Consider the following 23,327-nt stretch of genomic DNA (forward strand, 5'->3'; position numbering starts at 1 on the left):
ACCCTGTCTAGTGACTAGCTACGGTATTTTTAGTATAGTATCCATTATGTTATAAAAATAATAATGCATATTTTTTGTAAAGGAGAGATTTTTGATTTTGTAATAGTTGAAGAAACCAATTGAGAAAAACAAAAAAAAAAGACAAAAAGTTTTCTATTGTTACCCCCAGGCTTGAACTCAGGACTGTTCGATCGTACCTTTGTTATGCACCACTAGGCCAAATAACTATATGGAACATCGTTGAAATTAATGTACGGTTACTGTCTTTCTTTAATAATCCCTTTGCTTCAAAAATACAAACACATTCTTCCTATTACGCGTCAAAATTAAAAGGATAAATAATTATTTTTTTTTGGTTTTTTTTTTCCATACTTACAGGGTTTAAATCTCTAAAAACATTATAATACATACACACCATAAGTAATTGAATTTATTATCCTGGAATCTTAAATCTAGGATGTAGATGGCGCTGCTTCATAAAGATTTCACGTTCTTCTAAGTTGCCATGGCATGATTAGACAATAATAAATAGGACAGAGCTAACTGTGCTTTTTTTATGTCATACTGTTCGTAGTAACGCCATCTATTTAATTACCCTCTGAACTAAAGTTATACATAATGTCCCGAAAATACATAGTCGTAATTCTAAGGTTATAGTTTTATTTATTTTTATTTTTTGTAGAAAAATCAATATAACTTAAAAACCGTAAAATGTCGACTAACATAGATCGCGTTATTTTAGTAGGCCTTGATGTCAGCTATTACCTTATAAAGTATGTCTTAATATTTATGGAACAATTTTTTTATATAAAGTATGTCTTAATATTTATGGGACAAGTTTACATCCACTCCACCTTTGACCTGTTACCTATGACACAGACGACAAATGAAGATACAATACATGTCAATACATGTATTCTGTGAATTTCTGTGACACTCTGTGATTAATTTATACTTTGCGCTAGGATTTGCCAAATTTATTAAATTTAAATTGTATTTGCGTGATAAACAAACTATTTGGAACTATCAACAATGCCTGTTTCATGTACTATTGTAGGATGTGGTGCACGAAAAAGTGATAATTTCAAAAATCTTACATTCCACCGGTATGTAAACAATGAACATTAATTTTTTGTTGTAGATTAAAGATTTGCTTCTTTAAATTGTTCTTAAGCTAACCATTCGCCATCTGAGGAGCTCACGTGTGGTCAGACTTGACTTCTGATAAAAGCCATCGAGTGTTGGTCACAATCTGCGTTGCTCAGCAGACTTATGAATATTGGATCATAAGCTTGATATTAACTCAGCCCGAGTGGTCAGGGAAGTTCAGCGCGAGAGTGTAAACACGATACTTAGCATGCCATACCGTTGGCACTCGCGCTGCCCGGCGCTTCTTCGATTGTCGGTCAAAGTAGACAAGCCCTTGAACAAAAATTACATGTGAAATGAAGCAACATGAATAACGCTTAGAAGGCTGTTACTATATTAGAAAATAAGTCTGAGCACTATGCTGACATTTCTGAGCGGTACAGGTGAGTGCACGAGTGAAGAGTAAGGCTTGTGACTTTTATCTTACGACTCCTGCGCTGGAAAAATGTACAGCGTTTACGGGTAAAGTATTTGCATAAGTGTACAAAACAAATTGCACAAATGCCGTACAGTAATAAATGACCTATTTTGCTTCTGCTATTGTCGACAATTAAATGTTTGTTCTGACTTTCGGCACCACCATTTTAATACGGCACTAGGATTTTCGACATTTATTTTTTTTCATCTTTAACACTAACAAAAGCTGTACAATTATTCATCATTTGTACCTGAGAAATTCCATTTACTTGCGTACTCACCACTGTACCGCTCAGAAGTGACGGCATAGTGCTCAGAGTTATTTTCTGATATAGTAACAGTGTTCTAAGCGTTATTCACATTGGTTCATTTCACAGGTAATTTTTTTTCAAGGGCTTGTAGGCTAAAAGAACTTGGCGAGTGACAGCGATTGTTTACATTCAGCCTGAGGATGTTTGATCAACGACAACGAGTTCGATCACCGATTGATAGAAAGCAGTTATAAAAATTTGTCCATAAATCATAAAAGAAACACAAAATGTAATGTGATTCAAGAATTTTTAAATTCCTAAAGGGTGAAAATAAGGGTTGAAAGTTTACATGTGTTACATGCGTCCGCTAGTATGAATAGCTTACATTCTTGTTTTATTCGTATTGATAAATTTGTATGATTTTTTCTGTTCTCTTTAGATTTCCAAGAAATGAGATTAAAAAAAAGAAGTGGCTAAATATAATTGGAAGAGAGAACATCAAGCGCAATACGAATCGTGCTCTCATTTGCTCTCTTCATTTTGAAGAAAAGGATTTTAATAAAACATTAAATGTTGTAAGACTGAGAGACGATGTGCTGCCTTCTCTGTTATTGGTATGTAGAACTCACATAATAATAATAATAATAATAGCCTTTATTAAACAATCACAAATATCTTAAAATTATTTACAAATTTATTTGATTGACACCGGCGTGTTGAGATTGTCTTGCTTTACAGCATAGGCCTCCCCTAGAGCCCGCCACACTGAGCGGTTATTTGCCAGTCTATTCCAAGCGACACCTGCTATTTTTATGACATCGTCCTCCCATCTACGACGCTGTCTTCCTCTGTTTCTTTTCTGGTGCCTTGGGCACCAAGCTGTTATGTCTCTTGACCATACTTCGAATCAAAATATAGAACTCACATACAAAGTATCAAAAGAAAGAAAGAAAATAGGTGCTGAAAGCAGCTCTACATAAATCAATTTAAATAATTCACTTAAGTTTAACAGTTAAAAAGATATAAGCGAAAGTTCTACATCACGCTAACAAAGTGTTTAACGTTTTGCAGTGTATATAGGACCTCTAGCGTAGTTAGATCGGGAGGACCGTCTCTACGGGGTATGCCGGCGCGCGTGGGGAGCGTGAGGTTATTTCGTTACGGAATTTCTGGATTCGGTCCCCGCGCTCAAGGCCCGCGATAGAAGCTATGCAAAAGCTTAATAAGTTTTTACATTTTTTGTGTTTAAAAACCATCACAAATGCTCCATGGTTCACTAAGATATCGGAGTACTACTATACTATACATGAGTCGTCATCATCATCATCATCATGTCAGCTGATGGACATCCCCTGCAGGACATAGGCCTTTTGTAGGGACTTCCAAACATAATGAAGCCACCTGCATCCAGCGAATCCCTGCGACTCGCATGATATCGTCAGTCCACCTGGTGGTGGGTCGACCAACACTGCGCTTACTAGTGCGGGACGCCATTCCAAATCTTTGGGATCCCAACGTCCATCGGCTCTTCGAATTTAGTGCCCCAGCCATTGCCACTACAGCTTTGCGACTCGCTGAGCTATGTCAGTGACTTTGGTTCTTCTGCGGATCTCCTCATTTCTGATTCGATCACGCAGAGATACTATGAGCATAGCTCATTCCATTCGTCGCTGCGTGACTCAAAGCCTTTGAGTAACTTGACATAAAAACAGTAAAAGAAGAGGTTGAACTCAGATGAATGAGCTATGAGAATCGCATTAACACCCATGAAAACAAACTTGCTACTGCTCTCAGTCATCCAATAGATGTTAGAAGGCTAAAGCGTACATATATATATACTTATAGAGGGGACGTCTTACGAGGCCAGACGGGTGATCAGTCCTAATTAGAGACCATTCCACCCAATTCCCGTGGTACCGGACACAGGTTCACTGGTGTCTCGACAGTGTTCCCCCCTCAAATCTTCCTGTAGCCTCGTGAACCTAACAATATCCCCTATACTGAGATCTGTCAGGTCTACTTCATTTAATGTATCCTTACCTAGTAACTCCCATCTTACCAGCGCGAACATGGGACACTCAGCTATAAAGTGATAGCTGGTCTCCTCCTCGCCACAACCTGGACATGATGAATCTTCTATGATTTTCATTATCTCAAGCGTACATATGGTATCTCATGTAAAAAATTAAATTAAACTCTCTATGTTTTCATACAAAGTAATTCAAATAATTCCAACCATGTAACACACGTCTTTATCTATTCTTGCATTTTTAAAATAAAAGGTAAAGAATATAAACCCAAAATTATGGGAAATACACCCAAGCACCCTGTATATTCTACATACTATTTAATTTTCGCAGCCATCAAGCAAACCAGGGAGCAGAAACTCTCTGTTAAAACAAATTGTTTTATTGGAGAGTCAACAAAAGTCTACCAGTTGTGCAGCTGCGTCTGGTTTGGTAAATATAATATAATAATAATAAAAGCACCTCCCCAGTTTCCTCAGTGCCTGAAGACGAAAGTCTTCGAACAGTGCGTGTTGCCAGTGATGACTTACGGATCCGAGACTTGGTCGCTAACTATGGGCCTTATAAGAAGGCTCAAAGTCACTCAGCGGGCGATGGAGCGTGTTATGCTTGGGGTTTCTCTGCGTGATCGAATCAGAAATGAGGAGATCCGCAGACAAACTAAAGTCACTGACATAGCTCAGCGAGTCGCGAAGCTGAAGTGGCAGTGGGCAGGCCACATAGTTCGAAGAGCCGATGGCCGTTGGGGTCCCAAGGTGCTGGAATGGCGACCCCGCACCGGAAAGCGCAGTGTTGGTCGACCCCCCACTAGGTGGACCGAAGACATCAAGCGGGTTGCAGGGAGCCGCTGGATGCTGGCGGCTCGAGACCGTTTTGTTTGGAAGTCCATGCAAGAGGCCTATGTCCAGCAGTGGACGTCCATCGGCTGACAATGATGATGATGAATAATAAAAGCCTTTATTTACTGAATTTTATATACATAATATTATTGTAATATATCATTGACTTCTTCTTTTCTTCAGCTTGCCCTCGGGCATAGGCCTCCTCCAAACACTTCCATAGTTCTCTACCTCTTGCTTTCCTTCTCCATGTGTCTCCTGCTGTCTGTCTGAGGTCATCCTCTCATCTTTGGCAGGGGCGACCTCTTTTCCTTTTTCCTATCCTAGGATACCACTTCGTCACATCCCTGGTCCACTTATCCCTTTTATCCCGCATGATGTGTCGGTAAATATTACAATGATTTATTTTGATTAATGAATTATATTTTGATGGTTTTACAAACGGAGGTCCTGGGTTCGATTGAAGTTTTCTGAGTTACTCCAGGTCTGGCTGGTGGAAGGCTTCGATTGTGGCTAGTTACCACTCTACCGCCAAGCAATTTACCTTTCCAATACGATGACGTGTAGAAGCCGAAAAGGGTGTGGATTTTCATCCTCCTCCTAACAAGTTAGCCCGCTTCCATCTTAGATTGCATCATAACTTACCATCAGGTGAGATTGTAGTCAAGGGCAAAGTATAGAAAACCAAAAAAAACATTTAACATACATACATAGACTGCCGAAATTATTATCCTTTTCTTTTGACGTCAAAAGGGTCATATTGACCAATCGTTTTGCCAAATCCGTTCTTAGCGGATACATGCCTAATGTAAACTACCTCCCTGCCAAATTTTATAAATAAACATCAAGCAGTTTTCGAGTGATGAATGACCAGTCATCATCATCATTGTCAGCCAATGGACGTCCACTGCAGGACATAGGCCTCTTGCATGGACTTCCAAACATAACAGTCTCGAGCCAGCATCCAGCGGCTCCCTGCAACCCGCTTGATGTCTTCGCTCCACCTAGTGGAGGGCCGATCAACACTGCGCTGTCTTGTGCGGGGTCGTCATTCCAGCACCTTGGGACCCCAACGTCCATTGTTGAACTATTTGGCCTATACCATTGCCACCTCAGCTTCGCGACCAGCATATAATAATAAGATAATTTTATATTTTCCAGTTCTGCATGATATGCCTCGACACAGAATGTAAACTGTATAAACTGGACAAATATAACTTACATACAGATTTCAAAATCTTGACTGGAATTGAGGTAAGATTTTTTTGATTCATCGACAAGTTGGACCTTGACTGTATTATTTATTAATTTATATACAAGAAACATAATAATAATCTATACATAGGTAAACTTAAAAAGTTCTAGTGCTAAACGAAGCCATCTTCTAAATCTAAAGGTATATACAGCATTGTTGTTTGTTATCCAATTAAAATTAAAAATTAAACTAGCTACACTTAAAACTACAAATTACATTTACGTAAGGTGTCCTATTGATTAAATTGTTAAATAATTACAATGAAAAATAATAATCTATATTAATAAATTATAAAATTAAATAAATTAATTATTCAAAAAAAAAATATATAGAAAAAAATGAAATTACTACTGTAGGTCTTTTACCAGTAGGCTTATCAAGCAACCAATAACATGAATCGTAATGAGAAATAGACAAATAAAGACGGTAACAGAATCTTCCCAGTCCCACCTTTTTTGCCCCAATACAATGAAAGAGGCAGCTATATTTCCGGTTGCGCCGCTATTGGTCTACATTTTTCTATTTTTCTTCCTATGATATGTCGTTGGTCTCGTATAAGGACTACATGAGATATTTCTTATCTAATCGTATCTTTACGGCCTCCGTGGCGCAGTGGTATGCGCGGTGGATTTACAAGACGGAGGTCCTGGGTTCAATCCCCGGCTGGGCAGATTGAGATTTTGTTAATTTGTCCAGGTCTGGCTGGTGGGAGGCTTCGGCCTTGGCTAGTTACCACCCTACCGGCAAAGACGCACCGCCAAGCGATTTAGCGTTCCGGTACGATGTCGTGTAGAAACCGAAAGGGGTGTGGATTTTCATGCTCCTCCTAACAAGTTAGCGCGCTTCCATCTTAGATTGCATCATCACTTACCATCAGGTGAGATTGTAGTCAAGGGTTAACTTGTAAAGAATAAAAAAAAAAGTGGACTTACAAGACGGAGGTCCTGGGTTCGATCTTCGGCTGGGCTGATTGAGATTTATTTTATTGGTACAGGTCTGGCTGGTGAGAGGTTTTGTGATGATGCAACCTAAGATGGAAGCGGGCTAACTTATTATTAACGTCAAAAAACTTCGTCCGTGTGGAATTCAGTTTTTCACAAATCCCGCGGGAACCATGGATTTTTCCGAGATGAAAAGTAGCCTATGTGTTAATCCAGAGTGAAATCTATTACCATTCCAAATTTCAGCGAAATCGCTTCAGTAACCGCAGCGTTATGGAGGAACAAACATACACACAAACTTTCGCCTTTATAATATTGTGATTTCAGCTCAAAGATGAGGTGAGATTTGTGCCACAATTATGCACAGAATGTGCACAGAGGCTTACAAACTGTGCCAAATTCAGAGACAAGAGCTTGAGGGCTTACCACTTGCTGGCACAGTTGGGAGAGAGGAGTGAAATGGTAAGAGATATCTATCGTCATCAACCGATATTCGGCTTACTGCTGAGCTCGAGTCTCCTCTCAGAATGAGAGGGGTTAGGCCAATAGTCCACCACGCTGGCCCAATGCGGATTGGCAGACTTCACACACGCAGAGAATTAAGAAAATTCTCTGGTATGCAGGTTTCCTCACGATGTTTTCCTTCACCGATTGAGACACGTGATATTTAATTTCTTAAAATGCAAACAACCGAAAAGTTGGAGGTGCATGCCCCGGACCGGATTCGAACCCACACCCTCCGGAATCGGAGGCAGAGGTCATATCCACTGGGCTATCACTGCGCTCCTAAGCTGCGCTAAGATAATCTATTGATAGACAAAATGTTAACCAATAGCGATGCAACCGAAAATACTGCTATCTCTTTCATTGCGTTGAATGATGAAAGGGATGAAAGAGTTTTTTTTTTAATTTGACAGCTACAGTTAGTACACAGTACATGTTATAAAAATGAAATCTATTTATAACAAAAAAATTGAACCGACTTCAAAATCACAAAAATAAACTAAAAAGCGAAATATAACATCGTATGTGTTACCTTCTGATCACTTTGAAGGCGGTGGCGAGCCAGTGACGTATTAGTTGGCGCAATTTTTTTTTTTTTAAATATTTATCACATCGTTTTTTTTTCAATATGACCAATATTCCCATTCCCCTCCGACTAGTCGGGAAAGACTGTATTATACTAATAGCATTAACAACTGAGTCTTAGGGCCATAAATCATTTCTCTATATCTATCTCGCTTGCACTTATGGGTCTTATGGAGCCGTCTAGTGAAGGGTGTAACAATGAAAGACATATTATCGATAAGTAAAGTTTATTATCGTATCTTGTTCACAAAATTAAAAAAATTAACAATATTTGATTTAATATAATACATATTTCATATTATATAATTATTAACTAAATAAAATTAATCTTCATCTGAGTCTTCATCATCAGAATCTTCGTCTTCTGCCAAATTTATTATATATTAGTATCCATAGTGCGCAACGAGTAACACATGAATGTATTTATTTAATTGCAGTAAACACATTTATAGCAAAAAAAATACGCAATGCAATTACATTAGAAACCGACCAATCAGAATCGTCCAAATCATTATTGACTCATCATTAGCACGTGCGCAGGTAGCCGTTTATCGATAATTAGGGTGCGCAGGTAGGCGCGCTGCACATTCCTATCTTTTTTGACTTTTATGACCGGACGACTCAGATGATAATGCGCATACTATAGGAGTGGGTACGACAATAGACCTACGGGGCGAGGATCGAACCACAACCCCTCGGTGATTGCAACCGCTCTAACTGTTTGAGCTATTGAGGCGATAAATATAGATAACTAGTAGACGCCACGTGGTTTCACCCGCGTAGTTCCCATTCCCGTAGGAAAACGGGGATAAAATATAGCCTATAGCCTTCCTCGATAAATGGGCTATCTAACACTGAAAGAATTTTTTTAATCGGATCAGTAGTTCCTGAGATTAGCGCGTTCAATCAAACAAATAAACAAACAAACAAAATCTTCAGCTTTATAATATTAGTATAGATATATTTATTTATTTATTTAACTAGCGGACCCGGTCAAGCTTCGCTTTGACTAATGTGCACTTCTTTCCTTTCCCTACCCTATACTACCCTACACCTCCCCTACCCCTAACCTACCCCTACCCTGCCCCAGCCCTTTTATACGTATGTAAATTATTTATCTTGGAAAATCATAGACAACATAAAAAGACATAAAGGCATCCGTTAATCTATAGAATAAAATGTGTAAATTAAAGTTTCTATTTCCGAGAACAATTTCTAAGTTTTAGTTTATAGGTTATCGAATGCATAAATGTCTTTTATGTTGTCTATGATTTTTCCAAGATAAATAATTTACATACGTATAAAAGGGTATAGGTAGGGCAGGGGTAGGGTAGGAGTAGGTTAGGGGTAGGGTAAGAATAGGGAAGAAGTGCACATAAGTCAAAGCGAAGCTTGAGCGGGTCCGCTAGTTATCAATAAATGTCATTAGAAAGAAATTATTAATTTTAAGTAGTGGTAATATATATATTTCAGCTAACATTGCAGCAAATAAAGACAATCAACCGAAAACATAATGGGCTTATGTCAAACATCACGAAGAGAACTTTTGATCCCAATCATTATGATCTTTGTGTGATAGAAAACAATGACCATGTGCAAGAGGTATGTTATCATCATCATCATCAACCCATATTGGCCTCACTGCTGAGCTCGAGTCTCCTCTCAGAATAAAAGGGGTTAGGCCAATAGTCCACCACGCCACCCCAATGCGGATTGGCAGACTTCACACACGCAGAGAATTAAGATAATTCTCTGGTATGCAGGTTTCCTCACGATGTTTTCCTTCACCGATTGAGACACGTGATATTTAATTTTTTTATATAAGTATATTAATTACATGGTATTTAAGATCAACCATTGACCTCTTATAATAAAACTATGCACTATCATGTAAACAATTTATTTAAAAACTGGTCAATTTTGCTTTGACAGTTGTAGAATTCTTCGACGACATTTTGTCTATATTTCTCTTGACTGGTTGGATGTTAGCCTCGTAAGCTATGGAGGATCTGCCAATTATTATCTGCTATATACTGTTAAAACTGTTTTGTGATAAATAAAATCAAAAACCTAAAATTAAAGTTACCGGGGTTCCAAACGCGTCTTGGTCCAGGAAGAGCCCGACAAGGAATTTTTTAGGTTATACACTTATCAATATTTTTCTTTTTCTACAGATAGACATAAAAACTGAAGATAATGAAACAAATAATATTTTAAATGATCTAGATGATCCATTAACAGTGTTCGCTAATGATTTTACTATTAAAACGGAATTAAATGATGGGCTTATTTTCGAAAATGATGATAATATAGATTTACTTGATGATTGTGGTACTTATGTAACTGAGGACAATGACATATTACTAGATTTTGATCATCAATATCTAAATTATGAGATCAAATTAAAAAAAAGTGTTTTAAATGATGAAAACACATTAACACAACTTTCTGAAGCTGTTAAAAATGAAACTGAACTAAATGATGATGAACTGCCTTATGATGAACTACCTTATGATGATGGCATGTATGTATTTGATGATTGTGATAATTATGTTAATTTTGTCAAAAGTAACGCCGATATGGATAATTCTAGAAGTAAAGTTTTAAGAACTGAAGTTAATAAAAATGTAGTTAATAATAATAAAGTCAGTTTAAGCAATTTAACACTAGTTGTAAACAGAGATAAGAGTAACATAATAGATGGAAGTAATAAAAATGAAATTATATTTAAAAATGGATCACAATTGAATAGACATCCAACAGTCAATTCATACAAAATCAATAATCAAATTAGAACAAAAAAAGCATTTAATAATAATGTAGACAATACCAAAAATCTAAGAAACGCTGTAAAAGATAGAACTGAAAGTATTAAATCAAAAAAATGGAATTGCAGTAAAAATAAAACAATTAAAAAATATTTTGCAAATGATGCTGGTTTGAAAGATGTTAGAACAGATAGTATAGAACCAAAAAATCGGAATTGCAGTAAAAAGATAAAAGATTTTGCAAATTATGCTAATTTCAAAGATATTACAAAATTAATAAAAGAGAGATTAGAGCGTCCTGCAAAGCAAACAGGTGAGAAACTCTTTCGTAACATATGTATAAGAAACTAGTAGACCCCGCGCGGTTTCACCCGCGTGGTTCCCGTTCCCGTAAGAATACGGGGATAATATATAGCCTTCCTCGATAAATGGGCTATCTAATAATGAAAGAATTTTTCAAATCGGACTATTAGTTACTGAGATTAGCGCGTTCAATCAAACAAACAAACAAACACTTCAGCTTTATAATATTTGTTTGTTCCAGCACCATTATGTAATTTGAAAATGTTCGAAGTGACTGAGATGAGTAAGGAGGAGCAGTTAGAAGAGATTCAGAGAAGGAAAGATACTAAGAAGTATAGGATATGTCAGTACAAATGTACTATTTGTTACAAAGGCTTCGTGGACAGTGAAACTTTCAACATACACATGGACAAGCATTCCGATGTGAGTATAGGGATGATGACAGTTTTTTTAATTGTATATAAATCAAGAGTATACTAATAGTAAAGCAAATTTCTAAAAGTAACAGGGTATCTGCGATCATTACTTTCGGAGCTACAGGGATTTAAAGGGTCAGATTTGCGGCACTGCCGCGGATCCCTGAAAAACGCTCCATACAAAAAGGCACGAACTAGTGACGTCGATGGCTCGCTGATCGTTAGATTTGTATGGGCGTTCAAACAAAATTACTAATATCTTTGTTATTTGTGCGTTTATGTTTATAGTTCATATATTGAAAAATGTAAGGAAGCTAAAACTGTATGAATTTTCATATAATTACGATAAAAAAATTTATTAGTTTTTAAATTTTATAATCTTATTTATTTTGCCATCAATATCCAGTGAATCTTTTTACTTTTTATGTATAAAATAGTTAACATTGACCTTATTTACCCGAATGTATCATAAAAATCAATATATTCAAACCTAGTCATCATCTCCATTGTATATGTTATTGTTAAATCTATATCTATCTATATCTATCTATATATGTATATCTATATCGAAACTTATAATAAATCTTGCCGAATTCTATACATTTATTCGCAATTTGAGATTTTACTTTACCATTTGTAACAACAAACGTTAGCGTGGCATAGAGTACTACTAGCGCCATCTATAATCTATACTTATAATACGAATTCGGTACATTCTGTACATTCGTTCGGCAGCTATGGTGCTACAGACAGACAGACACGTCAAACTAATTACACCCTTCTTTTTGCCTTTATCACAAAAGCAAATTCCATTGTATTTTAAAGGAAATAGTATTCTGGGGCGGATATGACGTCGCTCGATCTCGTGTTGTCTCGTGCCGACGCTAGTTGGCGCGACTTGTTTCCGTAAAGAGTAGGGAGTTAGAGAGGGGTAGTGATCGGGCGGGAACAAATTGCGATATAAGGACGCTCACCATACGGTCGGCTCGTGACGTTTGAGCCGTTCACATTTCTTGTTGTGTAATTAATTATGGGTTACTTGGGATAGGCGGGAGAGTGACTTGAGTGGAAAAGGGGAGTGTTAGTTAACTGTCAAAGGTGCCTTTAACTCTACACACAACGTTCACAAGTGCGTGACTCCACTCTGCCATTCTAGGGTTTTTCGATTCGATTTGTTTGATCTAATATTTATCACGGAATTATATATTTTTGTAGCAAACTCAGAAGCGGATTAAAAAAAAGGAAAACTAATGTCGAACAAAGGTTATGATTCACAACACTTGTCAGGACAACTTAATTAACAAATCAAACTGTAACCAAAATAAGACCCTAGAATGGCAGAGAATGACCTTGAGTGAAGTCACGCACTTGTGAACGTTGTGTGTAGGGTTAAATACGCCTTTGACAGTTAACTAACACTCCCCTTTTCAATTCAAGTCACCCTCCCCGCCTATCCCATTCAACCCATAAAGAATAACACAACAAGAAATGTTGACACACTGAAGCCGACCGCCGTATATCGCAAGTCGTTCCCGCCAACCGATCGCTCCCCCTCTCTTACTCCCCACTCTTTACGGTAACAAGTCGCGCCATCTGACGTCATATCCGTCTCAGACTATTTCCAACAGTAGTAAATAAAAAAAAATGATGTTTTTTTTTGTAGAAATTTGGAAAATTGGAATGCAGCATATGTCGCATACGTACGATGGACAAAAACACTTTGGGCAAACATATGTATTCGAATCATAGATTCAGGTACAAATGCTTGAAGTGCTCTTTCGTCACCAACCAAAAGTGAGTATCATCATCAACCCATATTCGGCTCACTGCTGAGCTCGAGTCTCCTCTCAGAATGAGAGGGGTTAGGCCAATAGTCCACCACGCTGGCCCAATGCGGATTGGCAGACTTCACACACGCAGAGAATTGAGAAAATTCTCTGGTATGCAGGTTTCATTGATGTTTTCACACAGAATAAAGAATTATTCAGAATGAGTCTTTAGAAGCTGCGTAGTGAAGCCGGTGAAACCCATTAAAAACATCACGCGTCTTCTTGACATCCGCATATGCAAACTTTTTTCGTAATTTTATATTTCAAGATTAATAACAACAATTACTTAAATAAATAATCAATAAAAAAATACTCCATTTTATATTTTTTAGTTATTGTGAACAGTTTTTAAAATATTCAAAACATAAGACGCCATTTTTCTTGAATAATATTGAAAACAACTAATGCGACGCTTCGCGTCGTACTGACTCGAGAATGTATTGGTTTCTGAATTAGTATTTGGAATGTCTACATCCCTGCCGAATAGGGATGATGACAGTTTTTTAAATTGTATATAAATTAAGAGTATGCTAATAGTAAAGCAATTTTGTAAAAGTAACAGGGTATCTGCGATCATTACTTTCGGAGCTACAGGAATTTTAGGGATTGGTATGGGGCATACAAAATGGCACGAGTTAGTGACGTCGTTGGCTCGCTGATCGTTAGATTTGTATGGGCGTTCAAACAAAATTACTAATATCTTTGTTATTTCTGCGTTTATGTTTATAGTTCAGATATTAAAAAATGACACATTTAATGTAAGGAAGCTAAAACTGTATGAGTTTTCATCTAATTACGATAAAAGATTTTTATTAGATTTTGAAATCTTATAATCTCATTTATTTTGCAAATATCAAGACAATCTTTGCTTTTTATGTGTAAATTAGTTAACATTGACCTTATTTAGCCGAAAGTGCCATAAAAATCAATATATTCAAACTTAGTCATCATCCCCATTGTCATGTCATACTTGCTCTATGGACGCCATCTTGATTCATCTCAAAAACTTGGGTTTTAATTTTGTTTATTTCTTTTTATTTAGTTACATTTATTCAATTTGATAAATTTTAATAAGATCCTTGTATTTTTTAAATTTTAATGATACGGGGTACAAGATCTGAAATGGACCATCTCCTTTTGGCCCTCTTTATTTGAGCCATGTAAAAAAAATCTGCTTTAAATAAATAGTTGTTTTTTAATCTGTGAGTTTTGTGTAATCAAAGACATTGTTTCAGGAACACAGCTCTGACCCACGAGCTTTGGCACGATGGCAAGCAGTACAAATGTCCACATTGCGGGAAAATCTTCCAGTAAGTAAGCTTAGTACAGGATCTGTGTGCCTAGTGGCAGTTTTCAATGTATTCATACTGTGACTATGTTTTCAATGTATTCATACTGTGACTATGTTTTCAATGTATTCACACTGTGACTATGTTTTCAATGTATTCATACTGTGACTATGTTTTCAATGTATTCATACTGTGACTATGTTTTCAATGTATTCATACTGTGACTATGTTTTCAATGTATTCATACTGTGACTATGTTTTCAATGTATTCATACTGTGACTATGTTTTCAATGTATTCATACTGTGACTATGTTTTCAATGTATTCATACTGTGACTATGTTTTCAATGTATTCATACTGTGACTATGTTTTCAATGTATTCATACTGTGACTATGTTTTCAATGTATTCATACTCTGACTATGTTTTCAATGTATGCATACTGTGACTATCGCGTAACCGTCACATTGACCTCTTACTATTTATTTACTAGCGGACACCCGCGATTTCGTTCGCGTGGAATTTAGTTTTTCACAAATCCTTCGGGAACCATGGATTTTTCCGGAATAAAAAGTAGTCTATGTGTTAATCCAGAGTAAAATCTATTTCCATTCTAAATTTCAGCCAAATCGCTTCAGTAGTAGCGGCGTTAAAGAGTAACAAACATCCAAACATCCATACAAACTTTCGCGTTTATAATGTTAGTAGGAAGTAGGATGATGATGACCAGATGGCGCTGTCTCAATTCCTTAGAAATTCGCGTTTACGGTTACGCGATCGTCACAGTATGATAACATTGAAAACTACCACAAAGCACACAGCTAAGCTCATTTTAACGATGACATTTTCATACTAATAAATACGATATTCTTGTTACAAACTATAGAAAGCTGACGACTTTTAAGAACCACGTACGCGTAAAGCACCCTTCAGACCACGTGTGCCACCAGTGCGGGTTCTCATTTGTCGGTGAGCGCGGCCTGTCCCTTCACATGAGCAGGATGCACCGCGCGGCCGATACTGAGGTCAGTACTTTGAGAACCACGAACGCATAAAGCACCCTTCAGACCACGTGTGCCACCAGTGCGGGTTCTCATTTGTCGGTGAGCGCGGCCTGTCCCTTCACATGAGCAGGATGCACCGCGCGGCCGATACTGAGGTCAGTACTTTGAGAACCACGAACGCATAAAGCACCCTTCAGACCACGTGTGCCACCAGTGCGGGTTCTCATTTGTCGATGAACGGGGGCTGTCCCTTCACATGAGCAGGATGCACCGCGCGGCCGATACAGAGGTCAGTACTTTAAGAACCACGAACGCTTTAAGCACCCTTCAGACCACGTGTGCCACCAGTGCGGGTTCTCATTTGTCGGTGAGCGCGGCCTGTCCCTTCACATGAGCAGGATGCACCGCGCGGCCGATGCAGAGGTCAGTACTTTGAGAACCACGAACGCGTAAAGCACCCTTCAGACCACGTGTGCCACCAGTGCGGGTTCTCATTTGTCGGTGAGCGCGGCCTGTCCCTTCACATGAGCAGGATGCACCGCGCGGCCGATACTGAGGTCAGTACTTTAAGAACCACGAACGCGTAAAGCACCCTTCAGACCACGTGTGCCACCAGTGCGGGTTCTCATTTGTCGGTGAGCGCGGCCTGTCCCTTCACATGAGCAGGATGCACCGCGCGGCCGATACTGAGGTCAGTACTTTGAGAACCACGAACGCATAAAGCACCCTTCAGACCACGTGTGCCACCAGTGCGGGTTCTCATTTGTCGATGAACGGGGGCTGTCCCTTCACATGAGCAGGATGCACCGCGCGGCCGATACAGAGGTCAGTACTTTAAGAACCACGAACGCTTTAAGCACCCTTCAGACCACGTGTGCCACCAGTGCGGGTTCTCATTTGTCGGTGAGCGCGGCCTGTCCCTTCACATGAGCAGGATGCACCGCGCGGCCGATGCAGAGGTCAGTACTTTGAGAACCACGAACGCGTAAAGCACCCTTCAGACCACGTGTGCCACCAGTGCGGGTTCTCATTTGTTACTGAGGTCAGTACTTTTATTCATCATCATCATCATTATCAACCCATATTCGGCTCACTGCACGAGTCTCGTCTCACAATGAGGGGGAGAGGAGAGGGATTAGGCCATTAGTCCACCACGCTAACCCAATGCGGATTGGCAGACTTCACACACGCAGAGAATTAAGAAAATTCTCAGGTATGCAGGTTTCCTCACGATGTTTTCCTTCACCGTTTGAGACACGTGATATTTAATTTTTAAAATGCACACAACTGAAAAGTTGGAGGTGCATGCCCCGGACCGGATTCGAACCCACACCCTCCGGAATCGGAGGCAGATGCATATCCACTGCCCAGTGGATATCACGGCTATCACATTTATAATATAAGTATGGATATCGATGATCACCGGCTGCACGCATGAAAAGATTACCATTCCATCTGAGTAGGGTGAAATTAATTTAATAGTTACTAACTAATTTTCGTATTCCTGACAGCAAATTCTTTAATTTGATACCCATATCATGGGGGTGGATTTCCAACAGCCATTCCGCCATCTTGAGGAGGCCGCCATATTGGATTTGTAATGACGTTTCTTAGCTAGTGTAAGGACCCTCGTCCTTACTATAAGAGAAGCTAAACACTGACTCATCTCTACACTGGTAAGGCAGGCAGACCGCTCACGACCACTCAGGTCGAAAGCCGGTGACAGACTGACTCATTGCCCCCACTACCAATGTACATGAGATAGTGTATGTAGTATTGTAGTATCTATTTAATTTTTAATTAAAAAAATTAAAAATTCTATTTACACAAACACTACAGCATAGTCATCAGAATTCAGAGCGTGTGCAAAATTTCATGCTATTCGAACTCCGAATCAAATTAAGACTCCAAGATTCTCTTACATACACAGTTAGTTACAGGTGGAGCTAATAAAAGTATGATTGTAAAAATGTCGTGAGACCTAATTATATAAATGGAATAAAATTATGTTACAATTATTATTTTAAAAGATAACAGAAATCTATGAAATAGCTGGGTTTTTAAAATCATTTACAGTTTTACCTTCTATAATAGGGTAGTTGACTCATATCAAATTATATGACTCATATCATAATATAAACAATATTAATTTCGTGTTATACCGAAATATATCGATATTAATTAATAAAAGTTAAGGATTTATAAAACTGTATACAAATAGCGCAATCCGGAGAAAACTGGAACAATTTTGAGGAGGCCTTTACCCGCAGAGGGGTTCCTACAGAATAGTTGCAATATAAAAAACTTAAAAGCACTTAAATATTAAACAATAATCATCTACTTTTTGATACTAACACAATTAAGCTAAACTCAACTTAACCAAACCTTGTAAACTAGTACTTCTGTAAGAAATAAATGGCTTTATTATTTTTTTTATTTCATTTATTTATTTATAAAACTTCATTTAAAAATAATGTTTTTCAAATTTTTCAAACGTCAATAATGCTGTCGTCCATTTTGTGACGTCACAATGTTACTTTATGTACTGAGCGCCAAACTAATTGTTAACTAATAACCAATGGTGGTATTTGATATGAGGGTAGATGTATATGATATGAGGGTAGATGTATATGATATGAGGGTAGATGTATATTGCAGTCGCTGGACGGGCCGCAGTGCGAGGAGTGCAACATTCGCTTCGCGTCCTCCGCCGCGTATGAGCAGCACATGAAGGTGTCTCCCAAACACGCGCCAGCCGAGTGAGTCAATAATTCATTTGCAGACCTGATACTCATCATCATCATCATCATATCAGCCGATGGACGTCCACTGCAGGACCTAGGCTTTTTGTAGGGACTTCCAAACATCACGGTCCTGAGCCGCTTGTATCCAGCGAAAGTCAGCGAATGTCAATAATATATTTAAGGTTATTGATAAGTGACAGTAATACGAAATTTAAAAAGAAAATTACAAACTAATTTTTATCACTTTACTCGGTTTTATAACATCACATTAATGTTAGTTTCTCCATTTTTAGTTTTTGAAATATTATTTTTATTTCTGTGTGTTCTAAAAAAAAATTATTCTAAGTCTCTTTTCCTTTTCTGTTATTTGTGTTTTTCCTTGGTTTTGTTATTTCTTTAATTTGTTAAATTATTAATAGTTAAAATAAGCACGTTGTGACTACCTATAAGTAGATTTACAATTATACCTCTATTAATTTAGTTCTCGTTAATATGTGTATTTGTATTTAATTGTAATCTGTTGGTGTCCAAATAAAAAAATAACAAAATAAAAAAAATGTCTGCGATCGCCTGGTGGGGAGTCGACCAACACTGCACTTACTAGTGCGGGGTCGCCATTCCAGCACTTTGGGACCCCAACGTCCATCGGCTCTTCGAACTATGTGCCCCGCCCATTGCCACTTCAGCTTCGCAACTCGTTGAGCTATTTCGGTGACTTTGGTTCTTCGGATCCCCTCATTTCTGATTCCATCACGCAAAGATACTCCGAGCATAGCTCGTTCCATAGACCCGCTGTGTGACTCTGAGCCTTCTTATGAGGCCCATAGTTAATCGACGATTATCATTCATCGTAAAATCAGAATTACGAGTAGAAACAACCATTATCCGTCAGTTTATCTATACTTCTATACTAATATAATAAAGCTGAAGAGTTTGTTTGTTTGTTTGTTTGATTGAACGCGCTAATCTCAGGAACTACTGGTCTGATTTGAAAAATTCTTTAAGTGTTAGATAGCCCATTTATCGAGGAAGGCTATAGGCTATATTTTATCCCCGCATTCCTAAGGGAACAAGAACCGCGCGGGTGAAACCGCGCGCGGTCAGCTAGTTTAATTATAAAAACTGATATGATAGTATAGTTATGTATTTGCAGGAAGCTGAAACGGAACTGTCCGCAGAGGAAATTTTACATTGAAACTATCAAGCAAAGGACCCCGAAGGTGGTCGACTGCGAACAGGTGCGTTAACGAGGTTACCGATGTCTGACGTCACCCGGACGTAGACTTTTTAGTTCAGGATCTCGAGGAACGGCCTTCTAAGCCGAGGTCCGAGTCTCAGAGGAGACGCCCTTAGAGAGTCATTCCGCCCATCTACTCTGCTTCTGCCTTCGGGCCCCATCAGGCGATGCTTCTGCGCTCACCTCTGAAAGTGATGATCGCAGATGGGTATCTGCTATATATTTTACTTTTACAAAATTGATCTTTTTTTTTTATTCTTTACAAGTTAGCCCTTTACAACAATCTCACCTGATGGTGAGTTATGATGCAGTCTAAGATGGAAGCGGGCTAACTTGTTAGGAGAAGGATGAAAATCCACACCCCTTTTCGGTTTCTACACGACATCGTACCGGAACGCTAAATCGCTTGGCGGTACGTCTTTGCCGGTAGGGTGGTAACTAGCCACGGCCGAAGCCTCCCACCAGCCAGACCTGGACAAATTAAGAAAATCTCAATCTGCCCAGCCGGGGATCGAACCCAGGACCTCCGTTTTGTAAATCCACCGCGCATACCACTGCGCCACGGAGGCCGTCGAAATTATTATTATTAGCATACTCTTGATTTATATGCAATTTAAATAACTGCCATCATCACTATCATCTTGGTATGCACATCTCGTGTCTTATTTCAGTGCGGCATGCAGCTGGTCGGCGCTCGCAACTACGTATGGCACTTTCGGAAGCATCACCCGGGCAAGAACCGCACCAAATACACCTCCGTCAACGTATTGAAGATGAGACACATGTGCGAGCTGTGCGGGAAGATGATGCCGGTGAGATACATAAATTTTCCAGTGTTGAATCCCTCGCTACGGACAGGATTCTATTTTGAATCCCTCGCTTCGTTCGTGCATTATCAGCGGCATACTTTGTTTTGCACTACATGTACCATCCAGACAACATGTGCAGTGTTGAATCCCTCGCTACGGTCCGAATTCTTTCGCTCATGATTCCGTTAACGCCAATAGGACGAGCGTAGTATGCGAGCAGTCCTGGAAGGTGTTGCCGGTATTTTCTAGGATTCATTTCTGGTGTTAAATCCTTTGCTACGAGTAAAATTATATTTGAATCCTCTGCTTCTTTGGCGGTGGTAATAGACATGACATTTATGTACCAATCCCGTATGCAAGTTCTAATATCTCTTTCAACTGTATCTTCAACATCCTTTATTTGCGTCTTTATGCCGTTGAATTTATCACTACATACAGTGTCTCTTTTAACCTTTCGCTTTTCTCCTGATTAAATCTTGGCATCTGTGATTTGGTATTCATTTTGCAGTTTTTTGAGTGGCAAAATAGATCTATTTCTAAAATATTTTTATTAATATGCAGAGTCCCCGCTACCACTCGCCGTGCCACGTGCATAAGGAAAAATTGTTTAAATGCGACGTGTGCGACAAGAGATTTGACAACAAATACACCTTAGTCAAACATACAGAGATACACAGCGAGTCGCGACCGCGCCACGAGTGCACCGTCTGCGGGAAGAATATGTCCTTGGCGTGCAACTTGCGGAGACACATGCTTGTGAGTATAGAAAGAAAGAAAATATGTTTATTCAGTTTTAGTGTCACAAACAGTACATCCTATCTTAGATATTACATGACTGTCTGTGACACCAAACAGAAAAGGTTTACAGCTCAGCGTTAGCCGTTCATCGCAAAAAAAGCAATGCTCGGCGCTGATTTTCAGCTGATCAAACGCTCAGCACATCATTATCAGCTGATGGACGTCCACTGCTGGACATAGGTCTCTTGCATGGACTTCCAAACACAAACGGTCTTGAGCCACCAACATCCAGCGGCTCCCTGCAACCCGTTTGATGTCCTCGCTCCATCTAGTGGGGATTTTTTTTTTCTTTTTTTTTATTCTTTACAAGTTGGCCCTTGACTACAATCTCACCTGATGGTAAGTGATGATGCAGTCTAAGATGGAAGCGGGCTAACTTGTTAGGAGGAGGATGAAAATCCACACCTCTTTTCGGTTTCTACACGACATCGTATCGGAACACTAAATCGCTTGGCGGTACGTCTTTGTCGGTAGGGTGGAATTAGCCACGGCCGAAGCCTCCCACCAGCCAGACCTGGACCAATTAAGAAAATCTCAATCGGCCCAGCCAGGGGATCGAACTCGGGACCTCCGTTTTGTAAATCCACCGCGCATACCACTGCGCCACGGAGGCCGTCGAAACCATCACCAACCGATCGACCAACAGTGCGCACCAACCAACCGGTGCGGGGTCGCCATTCCAGAAGGTCTACTTTGGAACCCCAACGTCCATCGGCTCTTCGAACTTTATAGCCCGCTCATTGCCACTTCAGCTTCGTGACTCGCTGAGCTATGTCAGTGACTTTGGTTCGTCTGCGGATCTCCTGATTTCCGATTCGATCACGCAGAGAAATCCCAAGCATAGATCGCTCCATCGCCCGCTCTTGACTTGAGCCTTATAAAACACGTTATCAACATAACACCAGAGATAGATAAGATACTTTAAAAACTTTACTGGCCTAATATTAATATCTAGATAAGTTTAATATTAACACGTTCGCTGCGGCACAAGGTCAATTGACCACGTACGTCTAGCTTCTTCAAGAGTTACGAGGTCGATGGACCCCGTACCGCACCACATCGTTTTTGTATCAGGTCAAAAAACCTCGTGCCGCAGCGAACGTTTTAAGTAAAAGTTTTCCTTAATTAATAAATAGATGTAGTGTTTGTGTATATATACGCCGGTAGTGGGAGAAAGCGGGCAGTCTGTCTCTGGCATCGAGAGAAGGCGGACGTGTGCCGCTGGCTATTATAGTGTATAATAGTGTAGTGCTGAGACAGGAAATTACTGCTATAACAGTAAGGAAAATGGACCTTACAAGTAGCGACATAGGAGATGATCCTCGTCGCCACTTGGACGTGTATCAGTTCACTGACTTTCGTTTAAACGGCGTTTACATAACCCAGGGTTATGTAAACGAAAGTCAGTAAACTGGTACTTATAACGCATTCGTTTAATTCCACAGTCCCACAAAGACACGAGAATATACTACAAGTGCTATATTTGTGACAAAAGCTTCACCACTACTCAGGGGAGGGACGAGCATGTGATGCATATCCACAATAACGTGCCGCGTCCGAAGAGGGTCCGCGCTCCGAGATCCAGACCCAAGACACAGACACGTGTCAAAGACAAACTGCGTACAAGAGAATCAGAAGAGTCGTAAGATTTAGTAAGATTGTAAATAGGTTAATAAAAGGGTATTTTTTGCATTTCTGAAATAATATTTTATTGTCTCCCTCAATTACCCCTAGCTTTGATAACCACCCGATTTTCATAAGGGCTGTGGTGAATAGGAAATTTGGACTTAACCGCGTTTAACTTATTACCCGAATGCAAGAAGGGTTATGTTTTTCGCGCGTATTTTGTATGTATGTATGTCATATTCTTTATTACCTCATATCTTCTGAACCACTGAACGGATTTACGTAATTAGGATATCGTTAGATTTGTCTCAATAACCCAAGTGTTCTTAGATAAGTGAAACTAAAAAAAAAATAACAAGACAACTGTTTTCTAATTGCTTTTTACACTTCTGGACTGAGCTTGTTTTTTTTCTTTTCAGTTTTTTTTATACTTTGTGCAGTCGGGTTTTTTTATTTGTTTAATTAATTTTTTAAACAGTTGATTAGTTTTAAACGAAAATCAGTGAACTCGAACATAATTATATCTAGCCGATGCG

General features: G+C 39.1%; 2 protein-coding genes across 6 annotated transcripts; both read left to right on the forward strand.

The window, feature by feature from the left end:
* Positions 1-706: 706 nt before the first annotated feature.
* LOC112056774 (myoneurin) lies at positions 707-15,813 on the forward strand. Of its 5 annotated transcripts, XM_052890310.1 has the most exons (11): positions 717-1,106; positions 2,257-2,431; positions 4,178-4,276; positions 5,845-5,937; positions 7,207-7,341; positions 9,442-9,570; positions 10,143-11,049; positions 11,281-11,462; positions 13,119-13,249; positions 14,520-14,594; positions 15,460-15,799. In XM_052890310.1, exons 1-11 carry the CDS (start codon positions 1,033-1,035, stop codon positions 15,626-15,628), a joined length of 2,169 nt encoding a protein of 722 aa, XP_052746270.1. In that variant the 5' UTR covers positions 717-1,032; the 3' UTR covers positions 15,629-15,799. The 5 variants fall into 5 exon arrangements, 4 of the variants coding, with proteins under 4 accessions (XP_052746273.1, XP_052746272.1, XP_052746271.1 ...); XR_008252266.1 differs by lacking the exons at positions 14,520-14,594; positions 15,460-15,799 and adding an exon at positions 11,542-11,684 and having other exon boundaries at positions 707-1,106; positions 13,119-13,243; XM_052890312.1 differs by lacking the exon at positions 7,207-7,341 and having other exon boundaries at positions 713-1,106; positions 15,460-15,805.
* LOC112055323 (zinc finger protein 93) lies at positions 15,709-23,056 on the forward strand. Its single transcript, XM_052890036.1, has 9 exons — positions 15,709-15,732; positions 15,842-16,000; positions 16,167-16,268; positions 16,378-16,536; positions 18,236-18,336; positions 19,475-19,559; positions 20,230-20,370; positions 20,929-21,123; positions 22,611-23,056. The coding sequence occupies exons 1-9, from the start codon at positions 15,709-15,711 to the stop codon at positions 22,809-22,811; spliced, it is 1,167 nt and encodes a 388-aa protein (XP_052745996.1). The 3' UTR covers positions 22,812-23,056.
* Positions 23,057-23,327: the final 271 nt, after the last annotated feature.

The sequence above is a fragment of the Bicyclus anynana genome, chromosome 27, assembly GCF_947172395.1.
Source record: "Bicyclus anynana chromosome 27, ilBicAnyn1.1, whole genome shotgun sequence".
Lineage (NCBI taxonomy): Eukaryota > Metazoa > Arthropoda > Insecta > Lepidoptera > Nymphalidae > Bicyclus > Bicyclus anynana.

Coding starts and splice junctions, on each gene's coding strand:
- LOC112056774 (XM_052890310.1), top strand. CDS start 1,033: ATGCCTGTTTCATGTACTATTGTAGGATGTGGTGCACGAAAAAGTGAT. Junction 7,342..9,441: donor TGGGAGAGAGGAGTGAAATG/GTAAGAGATATC, acceptor TATATATTTCAG/CTAACATTGCAGCAAATAAA. Junction 14,595..15,459: donor CATTGCGGGAAAATCTTCCA/GTAAGTAAGCTT, acceptor TACAAACTATAG/AAAGCTGACGACTTTTAAGA.
- LOC112055323 (XM_052890036.1), top strand. CDS start 15,709: ATGCACCGCGCGGCCGATACTGAG. Junction 15,733..15,841: donor ACCGCGCGGCCGATACTGAG/GTCAGTACTTTG, acceptor TCACATGAGCAG/GATGCACCGCGCGGCCGATA. Junction 18,337..19,474: donor CCCAAACACGCGCCAGCCGA/GTGAGTCAATAA, acceptor ATGTATTTGCAG/GAAGCTGAAACGGAACTGTC.